This window comes from Monodon monoceros, unplaced genomic scaffold (assembly GCF_005190385.1).
Source record: "Monodon monoceros isolate NGI ecotype Baffin Bay Population unplaced genomic scaffold, NGI_Narwhal_1 Super_Scaffold_11, whole genome shotgun sequence".
Lineage (NCBI taxonomy): Eukaryota > Metazoa > Chordata > Mammalia > Artiodactyla > Monodontidae > Monodon > Monodon monoceros.
In genome coordinates, this window is record NW_021703767.1 from 123,170,380 (window position 1) to 123,182,434 (window position 12,055).

Consider the following 12,055-nt stretch of genomic DNA (forward strand, 5'->3'; position numbering starts at 1 on the left):
ATCATGTCTTATCCTGAGACTTAGTAGGTGCTCTCTAAATACTTGCTGACTCATTGCTCTTAAGAAGAAGAGTTGTGAGGTCTTTGTCTTTTGAAAACATTTGGGGACTGCTAATAATTCTGCTTCTTCTCTGTAATTTGAATCGTCAGCTCTGTTTCTCCCTTAAGATTTGTAAAGCACTGAACATCTTGTGAGAGGAGAGTTTCTAGTACAATAAGTTTAAACCTGTGAGTTTTAAAAATTATTTTACAATAGATCTTGGCATTTTATAATGCTGTCCTGAGTATTAAAAAAGACAGAGTATATAAACCAAGTATGCTGCCTAGTTCAGTAAATGGTATCCATAATTACTTGTAATAAAATTTTCTTATGAAGAGTAAGAACGCATTGCATTTTTTCCCCTTAATATCATAAAATGTTTCTTGCTGAAGTTTTACATTTCACCTTTGGCAATCTAATAACAGCCAGTATGTCTATTGAGAAAATTTTGACTATGGAACATTCTTTTTTTCTTATATTTAAATGTTAAAATATCCTGTTTATTTTGATAAATTTAACAGTCATTAAAAACTGGGGTAAGGTATCTTTATTCATTTGAATGATCAGCTTTAAAATGAAGATAGCCTTGCAACAAGGTAGTGCCTTCCTATGGTGTAAATGTAATGAGCAAACTGCCAAGCATCTTGGTGCTCAACAGGTGCTCGTTGAATTAGGGGAATCTTCCCCTGTGTGCCTCCACCCTTTCTCATCTTCCTGACCCTTTGTTTGTAAGAGAGGCCACTGCAGTAACATTTTCAGCAGTAACCCCCTCTTCATAATCTGCTTTTGATTTGTTGGGTGGAATATTTATGTCTAGCTCCATATTCAGAGAAATATATAACTTTAAAAGGTAATAGGTTCATTTGTAACAGTCAACTGAAATAACGTTTGTTATTAGAAATATTTCACCATAAAGATGAATCATTGTTACTTAAATTTTACATGTCATTGGTCCTTTGTACTTCCCTCCCTGGGTTCTATAATTTCTAGGTTTGTTGTGGTGTGTGGTGATGGCGAATATATCATCTACACAGCAATGGCACTGAGAAACAAGAGCTTTGGGTCTGCCCAGGAGTTTGCCTGGGCCCACGATTCTTCAGAGTAAGTTTTGGCTGTGTCATATCCAGCTTGCCCTGATTGCCAATGTGTGTTCTCTGTGCAGCTGTATTAAAGAGGTTTGCAAGGCTCAGTGTAGGCTGTTCTTCACCATGTTAAAGAACAGTTCTCACCAGAGCTGTGTTGGAAGATTGGTCAGGGGCAGCTATGCAGCCTGAGCTGCCTCTGCCTTTTCTGTGTTCAGTATTGAGCGGGCACTCAATCTGATATAATAATCACATTAAACCGGGGACCCAGCACCTATTTCCTTGGTGGAGCCCATGGCAGGGCCTGGTACTTATGGGCTGAAGGCAAAGTAGGCCCTCAAATCAAGACCATGGCAGGCCCTCCCCAGCACCTGGCATCCTGAGCTGCAGCTGCCCTTTTCTGAGCTACTGGGGAGAGATGCTAAATTCTGATGTAATCTTGATGAAAACCTCAATGAATCTTTTTTTTTTTAATATCTTTATTGGAGTATAACTGATTTACAATGTTGTGTTGGTTTCTACTGTACAACAAGGTGAATCAGCTATATGTATACATATATCTCCATATCCCCTCCCTCTTGAGCCTCCCTCCCACCCTCCCTGTCACATCCCTCTCGGTGGTCACAAAGCATCAAACTGAATCCCTGTGCTATGCAGCAGCTTCCCACTGGCCATCCATTTTACATTTGGTAGTGTATGTATGTCAGTGCTACTCGCTCACTTCATCCCAGCTTCCCCTGCCCCCCGTGTCCTCAAGTCAGTTCTCTACGTCTGCGTCTTTATTCCTGCCCTGCCATTGCAGGTCTGTTTACAATAGCCAGGACATGGAAGCAACCTGAGTGTCCATCAACAGATGAATGGATAAAGAGGATGTGGCACATATATACAATGGAATATTACTCAGCCATAAAAAGAAACGAAATCGAGTTATTTGTAGTGGATGGACCTAGAGTCTGTCATACAGAGTGAAGTAAGTCAGAAAGAGAAAAACAAATACCGTATGCTAACACACATATATGGAATCTTTAAAAAAAAAAAGGTTCTGATGAACCTAGGGGCAGGACAGGAATAAAGACACAGATGTAGAGAGTGGACTTGACACGGAGAGGGGGAAGGGTAAGCTGGGACAAAGTGAGACAGTGGCATGGACATATATACACTACCAAATGTAAAATAGATAGCTAGTGGGAAGCAGCTGCATAGCACAGGGAGATCAGCTCCGTGCTTTGTGACCACCTAGAGGGGTGGGATAGGGAGGGTGGGAGGGAGATGCAAGAGGGAGGGGATGGGGGGATATACGTATGCATATAGCTGGTTCACTTTGTTATACAGCAGAAACTAACACAGCATTGTAAAGCAGTTATATTCCAATAAAGATGTTAAAAAAAACACCTCATTTTCTGTAATGTTACCTCCCATTCTTTTTTTTTTACAATCTTAGGATCCATTTAATTTTATTTAAATATATCATCACCCTCCTTGAGAATCTAAATCAAGGACTTGGGATCCTAATTTGAAAATGAAACAGAACAACACAGAGGAACCTGTTTCCTCAAAACAGTAATGGGCTTACAGAATGCCTTCTAGGAACTTATACCTAATTAAGTCTGTTCATTCCTTGCATAAACTTTAAGCATCCTCAAATTTTATACATCTCTAAATAAAGTGGAGAAAAGGGGAAAAACCACATTTAGCTGCGTAATTCAAATAAAAGTATTTACTCACGTCCCATTCTTAACAAATTCTGTCAGAATTCAAAATGTTCATAAAATAGTCTCATTAAAAACAGGAAAAAGTTACGTCTCAATTATTATAGTCACTGATCGGTTCCATTTTGATTCCTGTTTGGTGCATGTCATAAACTTCGGGGCTTACACGTTTTTTTCAAACACTGAATTACATCTTTACAGTTTTCTTAGTTTTGTTTTCCCCATATTTTGTGTTGCCTCTTCTGCCAGCAGTGGGTAACGTAAGCCTCAGTGTTGCATAGTAAGATGCATGCTTTTTATTTTTTAACAAAAAGGTCACTGAAAGGTAAGATCTTTTCATAAATTTCCTAAATAAACTCATTCATGCACAGTTCCATATACTAAAAGGCACTTTGTAGGTACTTAGTTACCATCTTAAGCATGGTCGCCTTACCTCTCTCAACATACCTCTCTCTCTGTTTTGATAGTTTCCTCTTTTCAGCTTTATCCAGCCCAGACCCTGTTCAGCATCTTTCCCGTCTTGAGCAAAGCACTTGTCAGATCACTTCCTCATATACTCCCAAGTACCCAACCACAGCCCCTTTTCAAGGCAGAGGCCTGAGTATATATGACTTATTAAGTTGTTGCCAAACATGGCTGACTAATGAGCCCTTTATAATAAAAGTTTTATTTTTTAAGTTACTTTTATTGAGGTATCATTTATACCAAATAAAATGCACTGTTTTAAATGTATATTTCAGTGAATTTGGACAAATGGATATAATCTGTAACCACCAGCACAATCAAGATATATAGAACATTTCTGTCATCTCAAAAACAATCCCCTTGTGTCCCTTAACAGTCAGCACCCCAGTCCCTACTCCCCAGTAGATTAGATTTGTCTTCTTTAGGGTTTCATGTCAGTGGAGTTGTGTGGTGTGCACTCTTAGTCTGGCTTGTTTTGCTCAGCATTCATGTTTTTGAGATTCATCCATGTCGTTGCATGGATGGGTAATTGGTTCCCTTTTTTGCAGAGTAGTGTTCCATTGTATGAACAGACCACAGTTGGTTTAGTTATTCACCTGTTGAGGAACATTTGGATCTTTTCAGCTTCTAAAATAGTTTGTAAGCCCTAGTAATTTGTGTAATAGACCTTGTGAAACCCATTCATTATTTGTCCAACTGTAAGCAGGTCACTGATCTCTCAGGAAAAAATATAATATTGAATTTTCAACTATTTTATATTTTTGCATAATTCACTACTCACATATATTTGAAGATATTTGTAACATTTGGTGGAATTGCTGTTTAGTATATACATAATATGCTATGTTTGCTTTCCTTTTTTTTCCCACCCCCCAGATATGCAATAAGAGAGAGCAACAGTGTTGTAAAGATATTTAAGAACTTTAAGGAAAAAAAATCATTTAAACCAGATTTTGGAGCTGAAAGTGAGTGCTGTTTATATATGATACAATTTTAGAAGCTTTGTAATGGCTCAGAAACATCTAAAGATCTAAAATTTTTTTTGTTCTTTTTAGGTATCTATGGAGGCTTCTTACTGGGAGTCAGATCTGTAAATGGCTTAGCTTTCTATGACTGGGACAATACAGAACTCATACGCAGAATTGAAATTCAGCCCAAACACGTGAGCTCCCTCCATTGCTGTTTTTGGAGTGTACATCTTTGTGACAAGCTCTGAGTCCCTGAGGCCAAAAAACATCCTTATACCCTGCTGTCCCTGTTCCATTGTGCTGGACACAGTGCCATGTACCTCAGGATTGCTTAGAAAAGTAGAGTCGTGGTATTTGAGTGAGGCAGTAGATGTTGGGCTTTTTGAAAAGTATAAAAAGTTATACAAATGCCAAGTGCTGTTCATATTTTAAATGGCTTTAATGCTTTGAAGATAAGTAGCCAGGGAGTTCTTGACCTGGAAGGGCCTACAAGTCTCCCACTCAGTTCAGAAAGCCTTTTCATACTTTACCTGATAATGGCTGTTTAAAATTTAGGTAGCCGTTCTCCAGTGACAAAGTTTTCAACCTTTAGATCTGCCTGCTTCTTTGACAGCTTTAACTGTCAGGAAATTATCTGTGGAGGCAAATCCACCTCCCCAGGGTCCTGGTTCTGTCTTCTAGAGCATGCATTTTCAGCAGGGGGACGTCGTCCCCTAGGGGGAAGAAATTGGTTCCTGAAACCAATTGATGAAAAAAAATACTCTCTTTATCTACAAAGCATAGATGCTCATATGTTCATACACATTATGTGTTTGTGTACCTTATGTATATGTTTATGTATTAATATATGTATAAACATATAGTATCTGTGATACTAAAACTTCAGGGGAAGATGATTGGGAAAAAAATGCCTAAAAGAAGTTTGGGGTGGGGGTCATAATGGGGAAAAAAAAAAGAGTGAGAAACACTATTCTAGAGCAATAGGGAACAGGCTAGTGCTCCTCTGAATCTCAGCACACCTGGCACTGCCAGCGCTCCTTGCTGCCTCCCTTAGGTCTTTCCATGTCTATGAATGGAACAGTAGTGCCCTGTCCACCCTCCCAAATATGTGTGTATATACATGACAAAATTGTTAAGTGTATACTTAGTATCTTAATGTAGGAAGATAAATCTTGTAGGAAACAAAGTGTATGCAGGTTGTCATACCCACTTAGAAATCCGAAATCATTTATCTGTGTTTTTGTTTGTCATGTTGCAGATTTTCTGGTCTGACTCTGGAGAGCTAGTCTGTATTGCCACTGAAGAGTCATTTTTTATCCTTAAATATCTGTCGGAAAAAGTTTTGGCTGCACAGGAAACACATGAGGGAGTTACTGAAGATGGCATTGAAGATGGCTTTGAAGTAATTGCATCAGCACAACTTTAGCTTTGTTTTTAAATGATTTATATTCTTATAGCAGAACTTCACTCATTGTAACATTTTACTATAAAATAGGTTTGGGGAGACTAATAAGCATTTAAGGAGTTACGGTAAAATGTGAAAATTAAAATCTTGGCTCAGAGATCAGGGTCTGAAAGTATTTGTTCAAAAGAAATTTGTGCTTTGATTTTAGGAAACCTTTAGACTAACTTTGATTATCTTTCAGTAAGGAAATTAGAAGGTGTTTTGGTCTTAAGATAGTTTAGCCAGAGTTATTTGAAATGAGCTCTCAAATGTAAAGATAAATCGTCCATTGTGGAGGTGTCTTGGAAGACATTTTGAAATACTTATTATGCCAGTCTCATGTATGTTAGGAATTTAGATCAACACATTCTTAGATTACAGCTTTGACGCGACAGTGAGATTTTACAGTACAGATACTCATCCAGGAAATCTGTTCTTAAATGAAGAAAGTAGAAATTCCAAGGAAAGATTTTCTTTCTTGAAATAGGATTCTTTCTTTGCATTTCTTATTTTACGTATCACCTCTAATTCAGTTTTTTGTCATTGACAGGATTCCTGTTGCTGAATAAGATAATAATAGACTTTATTTTTTTCCTGCAGGTTCTTGGTGAGATTCAGGAAATCGTGAAAACCGGGCTGTGGGTAGGCGACTGCTTCATTTACACAAGTTCTGTGAACAGATTAAATTATTATGTCGGAGGAGAAATAGTCACCATTGCCCACTTGGACAGGTAGCTGAGTATCGTTTTGCTTTTGTCTTTAGCATCCTAAATTTAAAAGCATACTTTTTAAACATAAACAAAACCAATTGCTGGCTTTTAACAATGATAGGCCTGATTTTTCAGTGTTATCGTTTTAATAGATGGCAATTGCTAACGAAAATTGCATCAATCAAATGGAAAGATTTTGAGCAAGAGGCAGAGTGAGTGAGTGACTGCAAGAGAGAGAGAGTGTGTGTATGTACTGACTTGGGCTTAGTTCTAAATTAGTTTCCGTTTCTCTTACAGGACGATGTATCTCCTGGGCTATATTCCTAAAGACAACAGGCTTTATCTGGGGGATAAGGAACTCAACATCGTTAGCTACTCCCTGCTGGTTTCAGTGCTGGAATACCAGACAGCTGTCATGCGGAGAGACTTCAGCATGGCTGATAAGGTCCTTCCAACCATTCCCAAAGAGCAGAGGACCAGAGTTGCTCACTTCTTGGAAAAGCAGGTAAGGGGGTGGGGGTTGTTTGTTTGTTTTGTGTGTGTTTTTGAAAACCAGCAATTTGAAAGAATGTTAATACAAATTTGAAGAACTTTATTTCTTAACTGCCACTGATTTCCTTATGGCAATGGAATTTCTCTTGTAAATTTAAGTCACTTGTTACACTCCTCCTCCTCCTTTCTCATTGCCCTTCACATCCTCTTTAAATGTTGGAGGTGATTACTAGTCTTCCCTTTTTGTAGACTTCTTTTCCGTTCTATCAATATTTTCATTTCTATGCTGCATTTTTCTCTATCCTAGCTGGCTTCTCTCTCTCTCTCTGTCTCTCTCTCTTTGTAAAATATACATAAAATTTACCATTACTGATAAGCCTATTCCTTAATGTAGCACTTTTTAGTATAAATTCAAAGTTATATGTGCACAAAGTACAACGTTTTGCAAGGCTTAGGAAGAAAACAGCCCTCCCTCTCTCATTTCTCCTCCCTAGCGGTAATCACTTGTAATTCTTTTAGCTGACTCTGTTGGCATTTATTTCCACATGTCTAACATGTTTATATTGCTGTTTCTCAGCTTTAGGCATTTCTTGGGACTTTCCACTCTATACAAGATGAGGAATTTACCTTTCACTCCCCCTGCTTCTACTACATACATGCTACATTCCTATTCCTTATCCTCCCAATATAGTTACATCATAATGTTGATTAAATTGGTATCCATTGTTTACATTATTGTGGCTGTGTAAACACTGTTCATAGCTGAGCCATGTGATATAGCAATAGCTTTCTCTTCTTGCAGTTGTTTGTTTTCCCTGGAGTTAATAATTGTTTCTTTTTTTAAAACTTTGCTTATTTTTCTATGTGCTTAGGGTTATTCTCCCTACTCTGATGGTTCTCCAGATTTCCTTGAAATCTCCTTTCGGTATGTTCAGTCTGCTTCAGGCTAAACTGGTTTCTGCCCTCATCATGGATATGGATATCCCCTCACCATCGTGTTGAGGCTTCCCTTTGGCTCTCTTGAGTTGGATCCGTTGTTTCCTATATTCCCTATCTTTCCTGGTTTACTCCCTCATTTTGATGGAGTATGTCCTTCACTAGTTTCCTGAGAAAAGGGCTATTTATTAATAGCAAGTAAATATTTTTGTGACCTTGATTATCTGAAAGTGCCATTGTTCTACCTTAAAACATATTTGGCTATTTAACTGGATATAAAATTCTAGGTTGGAGATGATTTTCTCTCAGAATTTTGAAGACGAAACTCTTATTTTGCCTTCTGCCTTCTAGCTGCTAGTTGTTGAGGTCTAAAGCCATTTATATGCCTGATTCTTGGTACCTGATCTGTTTATTTCTCTTTGGAAGTTTTTTGGATCTTGTCCCTGTTCTGTAATGTTATCATGATGGTGGGCCTTGGTGTAGGGGTCAGTTGTTCATTCTGCTGGGTATTAGATGAGCTCTCTTAATTGGAAACTCATTCCTTCATTTTTTTTTTTTTTTAATTCTGATACAGTGCCTGTGAAGTTGGCACTATTTTTATTTTTTATTTTTTTAACATCTTTATTGGAGAATAATTGCTTTACAATGGTGTGTTAGTTTCTGCTTTACAACAAAATGAATCAGTTATATATATACATATGTTCCCATATCTCTTCCCTCTTGCGTCTCCCTCCCTCCCACCCTCCCTATGCCACCCCTCCAGCCGGTCACAAAGCACCGAGCTGATCTCCCTGTGCTGTGCGGCTGCTTCCCACTAGCTATCTACCTTACGTTTGGTAGTTTATATATGTCCATGCCTCTCTCTCACTTTGTCACACCTTACCTTTCCCCCTCCCCATATCCTCAAGTCCATTCTCTAGTAGGTCTGTGTCTTTATTCCTGTCTTACCCCTAGGTTCTTCATGACATTTTTTTTCTTAAATTCCATATATATGTGTTAGCATACGGTATTTGTCTCTCTCTTTCTGACTTACTTCACTCTGTATGACAGACTCTAGGTCTATCCACCTCATTACAAATAGCTCAATTTCATTTCTTTTTATGGCTGAGTAATATTCCATTGTATATATGTGCCACATCTTCTTTATCCATTCATCCGATGATGGACACTTAGGTTGTTTCCATCTCCTGGCTATTGTAAATAGAGCTGCAATGAACATTTTGGTACATGACTCTTTTTGAATTATGGTTTTCTCAGGGTATATGCCCAGTAGTGGGATTGCTGGGTCATATGGTAGTTCTATTTGTAGTTTTTTAAGGAACCCCCATACTGTTCTCCACAGTGGCTGTATCAATTTACATTTCCACCAACAGTGCAAGAGGGTTCCCATTTCTCCACACCCTCTCCAGCATTTATTGTTTGTAGATTTTTTGATGATGGCCATTCTGACTGGTGTGAGATGATATCTCATTGTAGTTTTGGTTTGCATTTCTCTAATGATTAGTGATGTTGAGCATTCTTTCATGTGTTTGTTGGCAGTCTGTATATCTTCTTTGGAGAAATGTCTATTTAGGTCTTCTGCCCATTTTTGGATTGGGTTGTTTGTTTTTTTGTTATTAAGCTGCATGAGCTGCTTATAAATTTTGGAGATTAATCCTTTGTCAGTTGCTTCATTTGCAAATATTTTCTCCCATTCTGAGGGTTGTCTTTTGGTTTTGTTTATGGTTTCCTTTGCTGTGCAAACTTTGAAGTTTCATTAGGTCCCATTTGTTTATTTTTGTTTTTATTTCCATTTCTCTAGGAGGTGGGTCAAAAAGGATCTTGCTGTGATTTATGTCATAGAGTGTTCTGCCTGTGTTTTCCTCTAAGAGTTTGATAGTTTCTGGCCTTACATTTAGGTCTTTAATCCATTTTGAGCTTATTTTTGTGTATGGTGTTAGGGAGTGATCTAATCTCATACTTTTACATGTACCTGTCCAGTTTTCCAAGCACCACTTATTGAAGAGGGTGTCCTTTCTCCACTGTACATTCCTGCCTCCTTTATCAAAGATAAGGTGACCATATGTGCGTGGGTTTACCTCTGGCCTTTCTATCCTGTTCCATTGATCTATCTTTCTGTTTTTGTACCAGTACCATACTGTCTTGATTACTGTAGCTTTGTAGTATAGTCTGAAGTCAGGGAGCCTGATTCCTCCAGCTCCATTTTTCGTTCTCAAGGTTGCTTTGGCTGTTCGGGGTCTTTTGTGTTTCCATACAATTTGTGAAATTTTTTGTTCTAGTTGTGTGAAAAATGCCAGTGGTAGTTCGATAGGGATTGCATTGAATCTGTAGATTGCTTTCGGTAGTAGAGTCATTTTCACAATGTTGATTCTTCCAATCCAAGAACATGATATATCTCTCCATCTGTTTGTATCATCTTTAATTTCTTTCATCAGTGTCTTATAATTTTCTGCATACAGGTCTTTTGTCTCCTTAGGTAGGTTTATTCCTAGATATTTTATTCTTTTTGTTGCAATGGTAAATGGGAGTGTTTTCTTGATTTCACTTTCAGATTTTTCATCATTAGTGTATAGGTCATTCCTTCATTTTTGAGAGATTTTCTTGAATCATTTCTCTGTTGATTTCCTTCCTTTGTTTTCTATATTGTCTCTGTGCAACTGTTATTCAGATGTTGGACCTCTTGCACTGGTTTTCTCATTTTGTTATTCTTGGACTTTTTAAATCTTGTTTATGGATCAGAGTTTGTCTTCATACCCTCTGTAAGGGTATGAATGATAGTTTTGTTGCGTTTTCTTTTCCCCTTATATGGTATGCTTTCTTCAGATTGCTGTTATTGGTTCATTTTGATCTCTGTCTTTCCTTTTAAAGATTTTCCTCCGGTATCTGATGATCTTTGGGCACTTATTTAAGAGTGGAGGTCTAAGAAGCAGGTCAAAAGATCTGAGTTTATGGGTGAATTTATTGGCTGGACTAAAAATATGTGATGTGGCTGGGCCTTTTGATTGGGGAGCCTCAATCAATATCAGTATCTTCATCTAATGAATTTAATGACTCTTAACTTACTCATTTAGTGAATTTAATGAGCACTTAATATTGTACCAGGCACTGTTCAGGCTGGCATATGGCCCTCGTTGACATTTTAGTATTTTTAAGTCTTACCCCTTTGACTGGTTAATTTACAGAGAAGCTCCCCAATCACCATCCTTGTGCGGGCTGAGCAGAGTATGGCTTGGTGTCTCAGTATTTAGTACTTCAGATATTTAGCCTCAACATCTATTCTTATAATCTCCTGTTTTCCTTTTGCCACTGAGCACTCCTTCTGGGTGTGCAGGGATCCCTCAGACTGGAGACCCTCTAGTTTACCCTCTCTAAAGAACAAGATTCCTGTCTTCTGTGTGTGTCGAGAGGTCGGGGCAGGGAGAGGAGTGGGGACCTGGGGTATCTAACTGCTTCTTATATAGACTTTCAGGCAGTTTTGTTTATTTGCTGGTTTTAGCACTACCCTTCACGAGACACCTCTGGGGATTCTGAGGTGTGAATCAGGTTGTTTCTCTGCTGTCTTCACTCCTGATTTAGGGATTAGTCCTCTCTCGTGTTTTAACTTGAATGTTTATACTCCTCCACCAGCTTTCAAGTTTCCAAAATTGTTACTAATGTCTCTGCTGTCTTTCTGTGTGTCCTTGGGAGTTTATGCTTTTAAAAAAGAACCCCCTAAGTGTCATTTCAGTGGGGATTTGCAGGAAAGCAGAAGTAAGTGTATATAGCCCACCTCATTTCATCTGCTTTGCCCTCACCTATATCTGACTAGTTCTATAGATCTTCCATCCTCCACTCTTGGATTTTATATTGTCTACATCAGTGCTAGGGAAGAAAGGGAGTAATGCAGATTATTCAGAATGCCTTGTTACATGGTACTCCTGGGAGAATGGAGGGAGGGGCAGCTTGTATAGTCTGGGAAGTTATTTTAAACACAGTGATACAGCAGTACTGAATATCTACCCAGACAGAACTCAGACAGCTGTCCAGCTTCTCCATCCTGACCACCCCTAACAGAGCATTCACTCTCAGTCTGAGGAAGTCTTCTGCAGCCTGAGCTTTTTGTCTCATGTACCACATCCCTGGAGCTGGAGAACTTGCCCAGAGGGCAGACCCCATCATCCCTGTTTGTCTTGAGGGAGAGGCTAATACAGTCATTACAGTAGTTGGTTTG

At 38.5% G+C, this 12,055-nt stretch overlaps 1 protein-coding gene across 1 annotated transcript in view; it reads left to right on the top strand.

The window, feature by feature from the left end:
• The window catches only part of COPB2 (coatomer protein complex subunit beta 2), a 30,867-nt gene that overhangs the window by 13,935 nt on the left and 4,877 nt on the right, over positions 1-12,055 (top strand). Inside the window, exons 10-15 of the mRNA XM_029214947.1 lie at positions 1,030-1,140; positions 4,172-4,260; positions 4,351-4,457; positions 5,522-5,665; positions 6,308-6,438; positions 6,715-6,922. Coding sequence (XP_029070780.1) covers positions 1,030-1,140; positions 4,172-4,260; positions 4,351-4,457; positions 5,522-5,665; positions 6,308-6,438; positions 6,715-6,922 — 790 coding nt within the window. The remainder of the gene's footprint in view (positions 1-1,029; positions 1,141-4,171; positions 4,261-4,350; positions 4,458-5,521; positions 5,666-6,307; positions 6,439-6,714; positions 6,923-12,055) is intronic.